At 40.4% G+C, this 17345-nt stretch overlaps 1 protein-coding gene across 2 annotated transcripts; it reads right to left on the reverse strand.

Moving 5' to 3' along the window:
- Nucleotides 1-185: 185 nt before the first annotated feature.
- plcd3a (phospholipase C, delta 3a) lies at nt 186-17244 on the reverse strand. Of its 2 annotated transcripts, none has more exons than XM_054606893.1 (15): nt 16972-17244; nt 10417-10584; nt 7393-7621; nt 6273-6402; nt 5489-5714; nt 4524-4725; nt 4281-4425; nt 3864-4016; nt 3612-3764; nt 3362-3512; nt 3096-3212; nt 2657-2835; nt 2101-2236; nt 1643-1792; nt 186-1541 (listed from the first exon to the last, which is right to left on the reverse strand). In XM_054606893.1, the coding sequence occupies exons 1-15, from the start codon at nt 17060-17062 to the stop codon at nt 1399-1401; spliced, it is 2373 nt and encodes a 790-aa protein (XP_054462868.1). In that variant the 5' UTR covers nt 17063-17244; the 3' UTR covers nt 186-1398. The 2 variants fall into 2 exon arrangements, with proteins under 2 accessions (XP_054462868.1, XP_054462869.1); XM_054606894.1 differs by lacking the exon at nt 16972-17244 and adding an exon at nt 11174-11321.
- Nucleotides 17245-17345: the final 101 nt, after the last annotated feature.

Genomic DNA, 17345 nt, shown 5'->3' on the forward strand with positions numbered 1-17345 from the left:
TCTGGATCAGCTGCAGATAATCAGCCTTCAAGGAGTTTAGCTGGTCAGAAACAATAATTAAATGCAAACCAAATGAGATTTTGAGATATTCATTCATATTCTGTATCCTGCAACACCCACCCCTCTACACACACACTCTTTCTCTCTCTTGAGTGCGTATGCAAAACGACAACAAAACACAGCAATGTGTTATTAGTGCTTTTATGAAAACAGTATTTTTTCTTGCATACATAATACCAACTGGCATTAACACAACACAGGCTTTACACTTTAACACTGCAAAGTCATATTACACCATTTGTTACACACTATTGAAATCCATCCTGACCATATATGCCGTTATTACTGTAATCCATGTGCAGCACCTTAATTACTGCAGCATTTTATTATCAGGGAAGCTCTTTAGAAGAGCATTAAATGATTCACTGTAGCCTAAAGTAATTGGTGGTTGTGGCAATTATTGTTTAAACATAATTTTCAGATATGAATGTTGGGGTGATGATTGGCTACACAAATAATTATACAGGATTGTTAAAAGAACAGAAGCAAAGGAGCCTTCAAGCAAATATCGCCAACACATAAACACTTATTTTAACACGTGTGAAATGGTGCTGACGCAAATAAAACAAGTGACATTTGTAAGAATGTTAAGTTAAATACTGTTCATATTTCAAGTTCATTTGTAAGTTATGGAAATATACCGTCATAACATTGAAAGTGCCAAGTATCTGAAGTATCAAGTAAGACTAAATGAATAAACAATTTCATAATTTGTTCATCCTTGATGGATAAAACAAACTGTGACAATCTCTGAAACACTATTACATCTGTATTACATCACAATTAGTGTTAAAACAATACTTAATAAAACAATAATAATTATCATTTTAATCACATGCTTGGATTTCCTCTTATAGCACAGCATTGGTTAGGTAAGTGTTGTTTCTTGTTAAAATATCCTCATTCTTCAAGTTTAAGTCAAATACTTAAGTGTTAAAAATATTAAAATACTTGTGTGTGTTAACAACACTAAAACAATTTTTTTAACGAGTCCCATATTCGTGTTTTTCGTGAACCACAATCGTCGGTGCCCTGTTTCCAGAGCACTCGGCACTGACAAGACCAGATGCCCCCACAGTGTATCTTGGATTCATTATCCAGCCTGAGGCAATTCATTTGCTAATAGCCAGCGCGCTTCCTCATCTCTAAAAATCAACATTTCTCATCCTGTAGTGGGAAGTGGCTCAGTGTAAATTGGACCACTTGAGGTCTGGACTCGGAGACCGGCTGGCAGCAACAGCAGCAGTCTCTCTTTCTCTTTACTCAGATTCAGAGCTCCTTTTTTCCAAAGGTCTTTGTTGTCAGAAAATGCAGCTTTCCATCTCGTTCAGATGCATGTCATGCCTTGCCCTTGGCGATGGCCATACGCTCGGACACAGTTTTGATGGGAACTCCTTTGCGGGTCACTTTAACATGGATGAAGAGTGTGCCGGGAGACAGACTGGAACCATCTGCCTTCAATAAATGAACATGTCGATAACCTGAGAAGAAAGAGTTTATCACACACACACACACACACGCATCACAAACATGCCACAGTGATGACTGGTTTATAATATGCACTTGGGATCTTTATAATCACCTGTTCGTAGGCTTATGAAAGGTAAAGTGAACTGCCCAACAAAGTCATTTTTGGCAGTGTGATCATGGTCCTCCACTACAAACCGCACCAGAGCCAAGTCAGGGACCTGCAGCTGGAAGCTCAGAGTGCAGTCCCATCGGGGGTTGAAACCTGTAGAGGGCGCACAAGAGCCATAAATACATCATCCAGGAATGTACCTCTCAAACAAACTAATCATGGCAATTGACAGGAAAGGCTCCTAAAAAAAGATCTGTGCAGCTTAATACTGACATCTGTTGCCTCCTGCATTTACATCATCAAAAACAGCATTACAGCATACGGTAACATTATTTCACAGCAATGATCGATTTTAAGAAAATGACAGTGTTAGTTCTCTGCTTAAAATATTTGTACAGACAATAAAATTAATACTTAAATGTTTTATGTTTTTTTAATGATTTATGATGTCTTGGAGTTACCATTGTTGTCAATGCGTTGGGTTTTGTTTCTTGCATTATCAATAGCCACCCCATGAATTTCAACCCACACTTGTGGGTCCACAATGGAGCTGGCCTTCTCCGTGTTGATTTTTGGCAGCTGCTGCGCAGATATTATCTATAAAGTAAAATGTCATGAATCAATTTTCATATCCATTTCTGAGTCAAGTCAAATTTATATTATTGGTATAGCGCAAAATCACAGTTATGCTTCAAAGGGCCTCTCAATTTGTGATGCATACAACTCTTTAAATGGGGGAAAAAGGAAAAAATCTCTGGAAGAGCTACAGAGGAGGAATACCTCTTGTAAACAAACATGCAATAGATGTTATACAGAGTAGTCAGAAACAACATCAGTAAAATTACACTATAAGGAACAAAAACACAATACTAGGTAAATAAAGTGCAAACATACATAAAGAGTTCTAATCTAAATGAACAAGTATATTAAAAACTGTCCAAAATCTCATTATGAATTTTCAGATGGATTTGAGTTAGAATTTGCTGCAACACTGTTACCCACTAGGGTACCACTCACTCGTATAGTCAGCTGGGTGGGGATGTGACCGGGGCCTTCCCCCGTGTTCTCTGGGTTAAATTCAGAAGTTGGGCTGCACAGGAAGCCCGGTTTAAGGACGTATCCACAGCGACCATTGGGGAGGAAGCGACCCTGGTTCAGGTCCATCTGCTCCCCGGGAGTCTGGAAGTTCAGAGCCACTAAACAGCACAGAGAGCGGAGTCAGTAACACGGCAGGCCTGATCACACAGGTGCCGACGGAAAACATTAAAGCACCAGTGAATGCTGTTAGTCAGTAAAAGCCGGTGACATCAATGTGTTATGATGTGGCAGCAATTTGCAGAAATGAGTCAGGGTAACTTTTCTTTGGCACTCACTGACCACATAATGTGTTCCAAATAAATTGCCTTAATTTGTTGCCATCAGAACAGCATCCAAGCTTCTAGTCTGGAGTACTAACCCATCTGGCAGCCACCGTTCCACATTTCCTGAGGATCATAGTTGGATGATTGGAGGCGCTGGCCGGAGGGGTAGATCCGGCTCAGCTGCTTGCTGTTGTGTCTCACAAAAAGCTTTCCTGCAAATGAAAAGAAGAAATCCACATGCCATGATACACTGGAGGCTAATTGTATTTTCTGTAGAATCAGCTGCAGTAAAGCTATGTCAGAAAATCGTTTTGACTTTTCACTCTGTAATTTCAAGATGCAATTATTTCCATTGTTGTACCCGAGTCTTTGATGAGCCTGAGGGATTCACTTTCAGAGAAGGAGGACAATTCATTTGGAGGTTTTTCAGGCGCGTTTTCAAAGCCACGGAAGGGGACACTTCTGCAGTACACCACCAGCTCTGATAGCTCTGGGCTTAGTTTAGAACAGACCTAAAAGTGCAAATGCAAACATAAATTAAAAGTTGGCGATTATCTGAAAGTGCACTGTAACAGCTTCTCAGGCTTTACCTCAAGTCTTGCTGAACTGACCTTTGCAGGATCCTTCTTGAAGCCGTTCTTATTGCTGCTTGCTAGTTCATCTTCAGAGCTTGAGGAGAAGCTGGCACAGCTGCCATTCTTGCCCAGCTGGCCCAAGTGAGGAGTCAGCTTCTTCCCTTTTACCAGAATACGCCCCTTCAGCTCCTTAAACGAAGGTTATTGGAAAAAATGACATCATTAGAAAAACCAGACAGCCAGACGTCTTTGAAAAAGGATCTAGCTGTGTGTTGGTGTGTGTTGTACCTCAGGAGAAGGCAGATCCTTCGGCGGCTGGGTACTAAGGGGCTTGGTGAGCAGTTTGCTGCCCAGGATGGTACGGAGGTGCTTGGCCATGACAGCCTGTTGCTCTACAGAACAGTGGTTCTCCAAGGACAGGATTAGAGGATACGGTGACGCCTACAGGGAGAAACACAGGAAAAACACATATGCAATAAGATAACATGATAGCTATGCAGGACCTAACACTGTAATACTATAGTATGTCAAAACCAAAATACCGCAGCGTTGCCTAATAGCCAAGTATGCAACCACAACAAGCGCAGTGGGCTGTGAAAGCAAGAAGTCTGACCAACTACTCACTTATTTCATTAGCAGTGAAGAGGAGCAGCAAGCATACTGTCATAGCTAAGGATTTACACCATCCAATCAAGTTCCTCTGACCTTAAAGGCATACTGGGCGATGGTTTCAATGACCTCCTTGAAAGGCACTTTGGAGGTGAGAGTGTGGCCGTGGTAGATGACAGGTTCACCTTTATCTCCATCCCAGCAGTCCAGTTCCACACAGCGACAGCCCTGATTCAGAGCCCTGTCAGTGAAAGACATGTTCTCAAAGATCATTCAAATTAAGACCTCAATAAGATCTGATTATGTTTGATGATGTTTTTTGAGTCTCTGTCTGAGTACCTGATGTACGGCTCAGTGCTGCTGGCGCTGGTGACTTGGTCCTTGGTAAGGTAAGTGTTGTGCGATGAGGAGATGAAGTAGTGGGCCAAAGGACGGCTCATGTCCTGGTAGACTCTGGCATGGTCAGGATTAACCACATCGTTCTCCCGGGACAGCATGTACATGGTGAAACCATTCTGGGTCATGAAGTGGTTCTTCTTAGCTGCAATAAATGGCAAATATTTAAAGTATCTTTTAGCAACTTAATGAGAAAAACTGCTGAGAGTTTAACTAAAGGGTTTAAACAACTTGCACTAGGATTCTGGTAAAAGCAAGGAAATCAAGGACAAGAGAAGCTTTGCACTAGCTTTCTTCTCTCACACGGATCGAGCTAAACAGTCTAAATGTTGTTGAAATCATTGCACCCCATCGACTCTCTTATTTCAGAAACAATTCACAGATTCTCTCTTACTGAATCAGACGGTCATCTGGTCTTCAGCTTACCAAACGTCTAACTAATTTAGTTAAAATTATGTTTTACTTAAAGCGAGACAAAGTAAATTTTGAGAGAACAAATTATTAATTCCTCCACTTACAAATAAAAAGTCACATTTATGAAAAACAATACACAGCATTGTTGCTTAAGTCAACAATTTTTTTATCATTTATTTACGCATAAACCATTTTTGGGCATTTTGTCTCCCAGTGAAAATAATTAAGCCCTCATTTGTTTAATTTGAACTTGTGCAAATGAATACAACTCAGTTCTCTGAAACCTTTTTCTCCCTAACATAAACCACTTTAACTGCTGGAAACATAAAGTGAATAATCACAATTTTGCACAGCAGCAGAGGATTTTGCCTCAATTCACAGGTATAAGCTGAATCCCTTTTCTCATTGTATGCACAGGGACATTCACAGCGTTTATATGAAATTGTTGTGCGCTCTTTCTTGAAAGCCTTTAATGACTGCTTTTAAGGACCTACCCCAGTCATTGAGCTCATAGGTGAGTATGAGGCTCTGAGCATGATTCAACGAGGCGTCTTCTCCTTGGTCTCCCAGGAAGTCCCGCAGTTCAGCGGTGGGGAGCATACAACCATTACTTGAATAGTGTCTGAAGACGGCGTCCAGCTCGGGCCGTCTCAGCAGCTCCCTGCAGAACTCTTCAATCTCTATATGATCTAGACGATCATCACCGGATCTGTCACACCTCTGGGATGTGAGGGGGATAGGGAGGAGTTTAAAAAACAAACAGAATTTGGACACATACAGAGACACATTGCAAACACAGTATGCTTTTTATTTGGGGAGTGTTTCAAATTCCACAGTAAATCAAACCAGCTGTGTGTACTTACATTCAAAATAAGGGTTCTTTGGGGGGGGGATCAGTACTGAAAATTGCATCGGGATGGAGCATAAAAACCAAGAATTCAGCAATAACGGAGAACTGAGGGACATAGCAGGCAGTAATGCCCCACAATAAAGAAATAACTGGGTCTTGATGTGTTTCGGAGAAGACAAGAGGGAGGGGATAAAGACGTGGACGGGGGTTGGTGGTTGGCTTGCCGCTGGCTTGGTAATCGAACACAGACTCTAGACTCCAGGGTGTCACATTAAACTGACACTAGCAAAAATATCACAAACTCTGCATCTCTGAGCAGTTATTCCCTCTTTTCTTACAATCAATGCTTTCAGTATTCAGCTCATATGAATAACAGCAGAAGAGAATAATCTACAGGTGCTAATTAAGATACACAGGATGATTCTGACCTTGAATAAACAGCGGGCATACTGCTCACTCAGGTCAATGTTGATCATCTGGAGGAGCCGTTTCACTTCGTCGTAGCTCATCTTGCCGTCCTGGTTCTGATCCGCTCGCCTCAAGTAGCCTCGGATCCAAGTGTGGAGGGTTAAGGAATAAAACCAGACTAAAACCTTGAGACTACAGTTAATCAATTAAAGCAGTCTGCGGATTCATAATGAGCAAAGACAATTAAAAATCGAACCATTTTTTTAAGCCTACTCGCCTTGATATAAATGGAATAGACAACCAAACCATTCGTACGCAATACAATTCAACAGCACCACAATGTGCAGCTTAAAAATTATCATAAAGTTAAATCAACAAAATGTTACCGTTATGAAAGTTGATTCTATTGCAGAGCTGTTGTATTAAACTGCTTTAGTTTTAGCTAGGTGAACCTAATTAACTGGCCACTGAGTGTGCACTTATCCAACTTTTGTTGATTGTTTAACTTGTTAGCACCAAGTTCAATTTAGTTGTTGCCTCTAAACTCCAGTGAACAAGCTCTTTGTTGTTTGTTGGGAGGGATGCACTTACAATTTTGAATGACATCTAGCAATTAATTTTTCAGGTAGAAGCTAATTATTCCTGGTAAATCCTCCAGAACAAAAGCATTGTAAATTAAACTAAATCTAATGTAACTGCATGAAAGAGTTGCTAGCAACAAGAGGCTCATTATAGTTTGTCACCTGCCTGTGCAAACTGTAACACACAAAACACACATACACGTCACACCTTTCGAGATAAACATCACCCAGGCTGCTTTATGAAACATAATAGACAAGATAACAAAATAAATGCCCTGATGATTTATATGTTCACAAAACTAAAAATATATCAAAGGAGAAGCAAAGGGATGATCTTAACGTTATACTCTACCTAATACAGTCATATTACCCGCTGGCTATGAGGGATCGTAACTAACCAGACTATATTTAGACCAGATTTTTCCCCTAGTCATTACTTCTCACCTTAGCTATGCTTTGGACGTGGGATGGCACATGTGACAGCAGAGTCAGTCGCCATAGCAATGCTGCCTCAGCTGCACTATATTTGTTCTAGCATATTAGAAATTGGGCAGGATATTGGTCCAGTTTTTGCTTCTGAGTCATGTTGGCCGAATGCTCCTTTAAAGTGCGGAGCCCTCGCACCCAGTGCCGAGCATCATCCTCACAGGGGCACAGCAGGTCCAGGCTCTTCCTGGCTCCTCTGAAGACCACTGTGAAGCACTGGCTCTCGGGCACCGACCCGCACACCCGCCTCAGCGCCTCGGACTGGCAGCCTTCCCGCACACACTCCACTTCTGTCACTGCGACTGGAGGCGGAGGGGGAAAGAAAAGAAGTTATTGTGTTGTTGAGTAAACACAGCTCTGCCACAAGGAGTGAAGCAGCTAAAGGTCAAACTTCATGAACTTTTAGGGATTCGTAAGTCCCATAAACTAGAGTGCCAAAGCAACAGGATTGTGAAATCTAACATGCACTTTACATACTTCTCAACAGGATCATTTAATCCTGCAGCTTTATGACTCTTATAGCACACTCACTGACTTGCAAATGAAAGTTACGCCTCATTATCTCAACATGGTGCCTGTATCTGATAAATTGGAGGGCTCATTTATGGGATATAATAAAAATGTCATAAATCTTTCAGGTATTTAAGGACATTACTTTGGGTTCTGGGAGGTTGTGATGTGTATTTTTCACTACTGTTGATGTTTCATGGACTAAATTATTAATCAAGAAACTAAACAATAGTGAAGTAATTGTTAGTTGAAGATCCAAACCCAGGTATTGTAAACATTAAATGTACCTGATAATGGCGCCCAATGAAAAGACAGGGGTTTAGATGTTTTACTTCAATCTGGACCATAATCGTGGACTGACATCCCTACATAAATTACACTAGCAAGGCTGAAAACATATTTATACTTTTTATCTAGGTATAATTTTTTGGGGAGGAGTTACAGGCCAAACAGGTTGAGATCTACAACTTCATGTGATCTGATTTCTGATATTTGGTGGCAAGTCTGGGCAACAATATTTGCCCAAAAAAGACAGCCAAACACACAAACAGTGGCTTCTAGCCGATCCGAACACAACAAGTTTATTCAGCACAGGAGCTTGTCTATTTCTGCACTGGGATGCCTGCTTGTGTTGTGATCACTCAGTTGGGTAATAAACAGTGTCTGCCCTGACAATAGCCTCATTCTCTTGCTGGAGGTCATAAAGCCTCTGTAGTCCTCCTCTTCAAAATTACTCCACATTCCTTCTTTGTGGTTATCCCAGAGACGTGGTAAAAGTAACATGAATGTGCGTGTGCGTGTGCATGTGTGTGTTGTTAAGAAAGGAAAGGCAGAAGTGCAAAGTGTTGTATTCTATGCCAAGTGCTTAAGAGCGTCAGACGCAGCACTGATCTGCAAGCGCCAGATCACACTGGACCTGGAGAACCGCCTTGAGCTCGGAAAAGAGGAACCAAGCCAATACATCATCATGGATTCACACAAACATGCACTTAAACACTCACATATATTCTCCCCAGCAGCCTGCCAGTGCAGCATTACCCATCTGTCCTCACACTATTTGTTGACATCATTGTAAGGAGTGTTACTGCAACTCGACCAGTCTGGCTCTATTTCTGGAGCTGCTGCAGCACAATTAAGATGGCCTTCACCAAACCTGACCACCCAACCACCCTCCCTCTCTGTAGGGCTAGCGAGGGGGTTAGCAGTAAACTGCACTTCAATATCGGGAAGAAGGGCAAAAACAGGTGGAAGGTGGGGGGGCTAAAACGTCTAGCAACAAGGAAGAAAATAAAAGAGGGTGAGAGAGATTCATCGCCCAACCAGCTTACAGTAAATTTTCATTTTAGGAGAAGATTTAGCTCCAAAAAAGTGCAATGTAAATAAACTTTGAGATAACATAAATGCCCTGCACTTTGGTATTCTCTACAGAGTCTAATCTCTTTTGTTTGAATGCCTTTTTTGTGTCAATATGAGGCAGCTGAAATACCTCTGCTGAGGTTAAAAAAACTAATGTTGCCCTCTAAAACCACCATTTTCTTCTCATTTATATTGTTTTTATGATTAACAACCCAATCAGGTGTATTGTCTCTGTCTTCCTGTTTTAATGTATTTTTCTAGCATTTGTGTTCTTGTGGGAATTGGGGAATTTGAGAATGTGCCGTTTCTGCTTTTTTTTGCAAAGTCAGTCGACACAAAAAAAAATACACACTTAAAACAATTTTGGTTTCTGTCACTTCCAGGATAATTCAGTGTGTCGAAAATACAAAAAAGTGTGAGGAATCATCCATATCAAGGAAGTTATAGATCCTTGGTTTAGTGCAGCAACTTAAGTTATTTTGGTATACTAACATTATTATGGAAAGATGGTTTGTATATTATTTGCTAGATGATGTCAATTTATGTAACTAAAGAATATGGAATTTATTTAAATTGCAAATACTTAAAACCAAACCAACGCATTTGCATTCAAATATTATCCTCCCACAATAAGAGTAGCCCCTTCATAAGGGATAACCACCAGAGTTCACATTTGAAACTTAACTTTAAACAACAGCTTAGCAAAGCAGAAGTGAGCCAGCAGTCTGTACCTGAATCTTTTTACGAGTCCAGGTTTATGAATTGGTACATAAACTACTCATGATTATTGTTGAGCCATATTTCAGAGTCAATGAACAGCCCTTTTAATAAGACAAAGCATGAGATTGAGCCAAGATAAAACAGCTCAACAACCCTGAACAATAAGCAATGCCCTTTTCCTCTAATCTGATATTGTTCAAGCTTCCTCTCTTAAAACCAATTTCTATTCATGAGCACTTTCGCTTTCAGAGCTACTTCTGCTCCTTAACCCGCCTCACTTCTTATAACTCTTGGTCCTTTGCCCCTTTTTCACCTTTATCCTCCCTCCTAGCATGCGCAACTCAGACCACACACATGCCCTACACCTCCACACACACACACACACACACACACACACACACACACACACACACACACACACACACACACACACACACACACACACACACACACACTGTGCTCTCCATCCCACCTCCCCCTGTTCATAAAGCCAAGTTTCAGCAATACTCACATGTCTGCTGGGCTTTGGCTTTGCGGGAGCTCTTGGTGGATTCACACCACACAGTGAGTCCGTCATCCAGCAGCCGCAGGCTTCGGCTCTTCTGCCACCTCGAAGAGCGAACTTTCACCATGTTGCAGCCCTGCATCATCACACGTACGTCCTCATTGTCCAGCAGCCCTGGAGCACACAAACACACACAAAAAAACAAACTGTGATTCAGTTTGACATTGTGTCATAAGCAAGTAAATTATGTCTTGGGTTTGTGCCGTTTTATTGGGACGACATAAAAGGACATAAGGTTTTAAAAAACACTTCTAAATGTAAATAATAATTTCTCAGAGGGAGTTTGTATGTATATCCAAATGTTTTGTTGCTGTCTGTAAGGTTAACAAGGATATGCTAGAGTCTGTGACAATGCCAGCATGCTGATGTTAAGCAAGTATAATGTTTACCATGTTCATCATCTTAGTTTAGCATGTAAGCATGCTAATACATGCTTATTAGCACAAAGTGCAGCTGAGGTTGATAGTGATGCAGGTATTCGGTCATAAACCAAAGAATGTTCCTGTCTGTCAGGTTATCTTTTCTAGGAGCTTGGTAGTATATGTTGCTTTTTAAAATGATCAACTCTCATACAACATCAATATTACAAAAAAAAACCTTGTTGACTGCACTTGTCAACCTGACCTTACAAAAACAGTCAACACTGCTGCTTATACTCCAAACCCAAAGCTGTGTTTCATATACAAACCTCAGAGGAAATTACCTGTGCTGAAGGTTTCAGTGTGCTGAGTGAAGCTGCCGTGGATTGTGTTGAAAAGCGACTTTTAACAAAGCAATGTTTCTCTGTGTATTTTCTTCCAGCATAGACTTTTTGAAAATGAAAAAACGTACTTAAAGAATAAAGCAGGGAGAAATCGAATGCTGCGATGTGAATCAGCCATGATATTTTGTAGATTGATAAGCCTCTTGGGACAGTAGCAGGCCAACAGACTGTTGCCTGGCTGATGATGATAGCTAGGGAGTAGTTCTCCCTAGCTATCATCATCACATGGAAATTTAATCAAGAAGATAAAAGAAATGCAGAGCCTCGAAACAGAGGTATTATCATTATTTGTTGTCGGCACTGAAAGGATTAGGGCAAGTTAAAGGAGGAAATAAAAGATCAAAGCAGGAGGCATAGTGGACACACAACACAGGTTTAAGTTGAGAGTTGAAGGTCAACTCTCAACTTAAACTTGTGTTGTGTGTCCACTATGCCCAGTCATGTGGTATCACTGGAACACAGAGAGGAAAAAAAGTAACTTTGTAGGTTACAGCTGTTTGTCCCTATATCTTGTTAAAAAACAGAAAAATGTATAAAATAAAATAAAATAAAAAATCAATCAAAAACCCAAGTACTTGCACATTATACAATTATTATTAGTTTACAAGTACAAGACCACTGTACCATGAACTGGTTTTGTTTATATCTCAATTGAGTAAGGACTAAAGTTATTTTTAGTTTATTATTTTAATACATGTTAGGTTCTTTAGGACAAATTAGCTGATTTATCTTGGTCAAGTTTTTTGGGGACCTTTTTTGACGTTATTTGATGGTAGAGGAAGGGCTTACTTTCAAATAACTGGTATTAATACATTTAGGCTCAAAACTGGTTCAACGGTTTTCAAATTTACATTTTGCTTAAGAGGTGTAAAATTTGTAACAAGCTTTAACGCAAAAATCTATTTAGTTTTTAGAGGTCTAGCTAAGTACATGGTTACTTAAACTGTAGTTGCATGATTTTGTCATAATAAGTTCAGAGTTAATAGAGCACATTCAGCTATGCCTCATTGCTTCTTTTGCAGGGATGAATGGGGCCTCTCACAGAGCATTTTTCTCTTTGAGGACTTTTCAAAGGAAAAGTCTAAGCAAACTATCACTCTTGTTAAATTATTCTACAAGATTTAGTCTCTTCTGCTCACCTACAAAGATTTGTCCCGACACAGTTGGCAAAGTTTCTTTAACTTTCCCTTAAATCACAGTCCTCATACTGTCTGTGCCAGTTGGCTAGCAAACTTCCTCAGAGGGCCCCCGAAGCTACAGCACAACAGAAACTACTCTCAGCTCCCTCCCCCCGACTAGAAATGGACTGAGTGCAGCCGTGGATCTCTCCCCATCAGGGTCGAACACAAAGAAATCACCCAACCAGCCCTCCATCCATAACAACCCTGTTTCCCCAAAGCTGTTACCACATGCAAGGCATTCCCACAAGCAGAGTACATGGACCAGATTAACTGCAGGTCATTGACCACACTGAACTACCCAAACAGCATTAACTGCCTCAGTCTCAACACACTGCCACATCTTACTATTGCCTCACCAGCCAAATCCACATTCTTGCTTTCCTACCTGCTTTGTTTTAATATCTAACAGAACAAGTGAGCACAAGCCTGAAAGTGTTGGCCAATCCGCAGCTTGTTTGAACAGAGGCACATTGACATTTTCATACACTAAATGCTCACCAAAACCTCTTTATTTAAGGGTGTAATGGAGGGATGGGCATTATTCTTCAGGCTGGAGAACTGAACCATGTTTTCTTTTCACTGTCTCCTGCAGAAAATCTGGCTGACATCCCCTTTATTTGATGGTCAAAGCCCTGCATGCCGACTGGCTAGCAACCATGCTGATGTATTTAATTGCAAGCATTTTAACACAGCAGAGAGATTATAAAAGCAACTGAATTAGCAACGTTGGAGAGGAAAGAGAGTTAAAAGAGTCTACAACCATGCTAGCTGCCAACCAAGCCCAGCGGTGCTTGAAGCTAAATTCTAGCACCAGCCTGCTAACATGCTCGTAATGGCAATGCTAACATGTTGATGTTAAGCACATTTAATGTTTATTATGTTTACCATCTCTATTTAGCGCAACAATAGCATGCTAACATTTGCTAAGTAGCACTAAAAAAATTAAAAAGTACAGGTTGATGGGAATGACGTTAGTTTTAAAGGTATTTGGTGATAGACATGAAAAAGATTTTGGCCTGACAAGTTTGCTAGATAAAATGTAGCCACACTAGCATCTCTGTGAATTTGCAGTTTTGAGAAAAATGCTAACATCAACATGCTAAAATGCTCACAGTGACAATGTTAACATGCCGATGTTTCCCAGGTCTATTGGTTACCATCTTTACATTTTTTTGTTTAGCATATGTATGTGTAAAGCCAGCATTTGTTTGCCATAAACACAAAGTACAGCTAAGGCTGATTAGTTTTGCAGGGATTCCAGTCATAAACAGTACTGGACAGAATTTTCACTTTAATGATGACACTAAATGGAAAGCTAAGGTATACCCAAAGTGATTATGATTTATCCTGTGCAGGACATGAATTTCTGCACTAAATTTCATGTCATCTAACATCTATCGAACAGTTGTTGAGACACTTGATCTAAAAGCACAATTGTTAACCTCGGCGGTAGAGGAAAAGTCAAAAGGATTAATTGCGTCTCTACAAAAATTGGTGCCAATCTGTGCTGACAGATGTTGAGAAAGTTCACAGGATAAGTTAAAACCTGCTGTCGAAGCTAGAGGAAAAGTCAGTCAAGTGAGTCATGAATGTCTCATCCAATAGTTGGTAATAGTATTTCAGCCTGGACCAAAGTGGTGGACCAGCTGACTGACGAACCATCAGAGAGCTAAAAACTTGTAAAACAGTTGAACAGCTCGGTGTGAGAGCAACTGGCTAATAGAAAAAACAACCTGCTGGATCAGCTGTGTTAAAACAATAAACATTCAACTGAGTCCCATAAGGAATATTTCTCTGGGGGTACATGTGTCCACACTGTAAGCAGCGGGAGCGCCTTCAAACTTAAAGGAGGATCAGAAAGAAAATAACCATATCAGCTGGTCAGTATTAGATTGTGTTTGCATGAGTCCTCTTCACTCACGCCCACATACCAGCTCCTCCTGGGACACGGTTTAAGTTTCTCTCAGCATAACAACTGTCAGGAGAGTCAACTAGCAAGAGTCTAAACTTGCATAAAGATAGAAAACATAGGGTGTTGTTGACATGATACGGGCAAAGGGGCAATTACATTTTCTTAATTGTGTCTCACAGCTGTCCCCACGAGAAAAGTCCAGGTCCAGCCTTTAATGAAAATGATGAGATCCACAGTTAAAAGGTGATCTGAGGAAAGCTTAACAATAAAATAATTGAACTTTGGAGTTGTGACACTCAAGGTGTTGTTTTAAAATTAAGAATTACTGCCAATGTGTTTTTTGGGGATGGCACACTGTTGAGCATGAAAGCAAAATAATTCATACATAGAGGCTGCCTCTTCGTTTTCAGCTTAAAATAAGCAACACTCAGTTTTAACATTGTCCTTGTTTTTCATGATGAATTCATTTTTCATGATGGAGGATATGACCACACAGTGAGGAGTCCATAAATGAGGAAGTAATTGTTGCGTTCAGCTAACAGAGCTTTCACAACTTTAATATCTGGATTGTCATTTTTAGCTTGAAAAAAATAGAAACTAAGAACATATATTAAACAAACATATGGTCGTGAATCTCAAGGCCAAAGATCTTTAGTTGCTGTGATTTCACCTCCGGCTACTGAGGTTGGAAGATTACTAAACATTCAACAGAAAACCGATTGTGTGAGAAGTGGAAAGTGAGTCTCTTTTTTTTGGATCGTTCGTTTCATGATTGTGTAAATATTTTGGTGTAAAGTAATGTTGGCTTTTCCTCATGTTCAAGTTTGCTGATTATGACTTAAAAGCCTGAAAAGAAGGCAAGATGCAAGTGTTAAATAGTAATCATTCTGATGTCACCAGAATTATAATGACAAAGTGCAAGTGTCTCATATATATATATACATAACATACATATATATCACAGACACGCACAAAAATCTATTGTTGTTGTCTATGTTGCTCTATGTTGTTCAAAATTACTTTTCTAATCAGTTAACATGAAATTAGGAAAAGGCACTTATACAGCAATATGGTTTTCTCTCTCTTTTTTTAGAGTAGAATTGTTTGAAAATGTAAACACAGCATTCTGGATCTGGTTCCATTTGAATTTGTTGTGTTGTGCAAGCCTTAACCGAGTGATAAAAGTGATAAAATGTTTGTGTTAATCATATTGTTCTCACAATAAACTAATTACTGTGTTTCACCATCACAGCGCCACAGAGCTAAAAGTTGGCAACACTGAACTCTGAAACCAAATCCACAAACCCCCACAGGGGGACGTCTGTGGCAGTGAATATATTTATCCATGTGTACGTTTGTCTGATTCAAATATAGATTATCTCAAACTAACAAATCTCAGGTTCACGTGAAACTTTATCTGTAGGAAAAAAGGCTAACAGTAAGTGAGAAAACTTTGTTTTAAGGATTAAAACGCAACTCAGACATGTGGTGTTGAAAGCCAACTGACTGATTTATGACGACACATGAAGGGTAAGGGATCAGGGCAGAGGGACCTCAATGGCTTCATTAATCAGTATTAGCGGGAAGCTCGAATATAGACTGGACAGTTGTGTATTTCATTTTCATGCACAGAGATACAGTTTCATATCTCAAACATCGGTAATGCTTAAACAAGTGTCTGCATAGTGTCAGAGTTTCAACATAGTCTGCCGTTTCAAATGCCACTGTTGAGATCCAGCACACACACTGCTGTGAAAGCATGAAAAAAAAGGGGTCCAGTGTTTTGGGGTTAGACGTTTGGAGCAGGATTTTAGTTATCTGAATGCCAAAATAAACAAAATGATATGTAAAAGGAACGCAAATGGGTTATCTGGTTATTTATTGATTTAAAAGAGTGATTTCTTGTTGTTTGTTTTTTTAGAAACTTTGTACTGTGTGCTGTATTTTTTTGTGAAATCATGGGTACAGTCATTGGATTGCTGGTATTAAAAATGTCCCAAAAACAGTTCTCACTATATTATAAACAAATGATTCAATTATTGATGTCATGCTGTTAACTTCATATTGTAAATCTGCCAAATAAAGGGAAAAAATCATGAGTTTTATTGGCTGCAAGCACAGTTTACATGTCGTAGTATAAATAGGTCAAAACTGAGTTCCAGATTTCCAGACTTCCAGTTTCTTTTCAGAGATTCTGACAGGTGCTCTGTCTCTACTCAGCAGGTGTCTATTTTGGGTCGAGGTGTGACCAAGAGCTGAGAGTGCTTGAGTGAAATGCACAGCAGCCAATCAGTGTTTGGCTGAGGGACTGTAGGCTGGGGACTAGTGAGGAGCCTGAATCACATCAGTGGTCTTGTGAGGGAGTTCAGCTCCTGATAAACACATGATCACTTGAACTACACCCACACTGCTCATTTCACCTCGGGGTTGATGAAATACAACAGATATCACTCTAAATTCCTACTGAAATATGAATACATTATTTAGTGTGATTAAATCATTATCACTCACACTCACATAAGTGCATACCAAGAAAATCACGGATTTGATAATGCAGTAGAAAAAACACGGAACTCTAAAGATATCCACTCATTTGAGTCATTGTTGTTACAGAAAGGAGCTTAAAAGTTGGAATGTTTCCTTACCGAGCCTCCTGATGGGGTCCATCGCCTTCTCGGCCCCTTTCCCCCTCTGCTCTCTGGGACTGGTGGCCGCTGACTTACCGCTGCCTAACATTATTACAACTCCAGCGAAAATAACTGCAGGCTGAAACTTTAATGCGCGATGCTTGCCCGTTAACTCTGAGGCAACGTGAGTCTGGGAGCGTGCAGGTGTCTTCCTGCGCAGAGTTGTGCCGTCCAGAGGCCCCCGAAAGGAGAGAGACGTTTAAGCGCAACAGTCACAGGTTTCCCACATGCGTAAAGTCCCTCCCCGACTCTGCTCCCCGTGCCTGTGCGTAATATGACTCCAAACAAGGCGCACAATTTACGCACTCCCACCTCCTCCTGCAACGAACACT

The sequence above is a fragment of the Anoplopoma fimbria genome, chromosome 11 (genome assembly GCF_027596085.1).
Source record: "Anoplopoma fimbria isolate UVic2021 breed Golden Eagle Sablefish chromosome 11, Afim_UVic_2022, whole genome shotgun sequence".
NCBI lineage: Eukaryota > Metazoa > Chordata > Actinopteri > Perciformes > Anoplopomatidae > Anoplopoma > Anoplopoma fimbria.

Excerpts from the sequence above, each read along its gene's own strand:
- plcd3a (XM_054606893.1), bottom strand. The coding sequence starts at position 17,062 with ATGTTAGGCAGCGGTAAGTCAGCGGCCACCAGTCCCAGAGAGCAGAGG. Across the intron at positions 4,726-5,488 it reads CTATGAGCTCAATGACTGGG|CTAAGAAGAACCACTTCATG; the intron begins GTAGGTCCTTAA and ends CATTTATTGCAG. Across the intron at positions 4,017-4,280 it reads TCGCCCAGTATGCCTTTAAG|GCGTCACCGTATCCTCTAAT; the intron begins GTCAGAGGAACT and ends TTCTCCCTGTAG.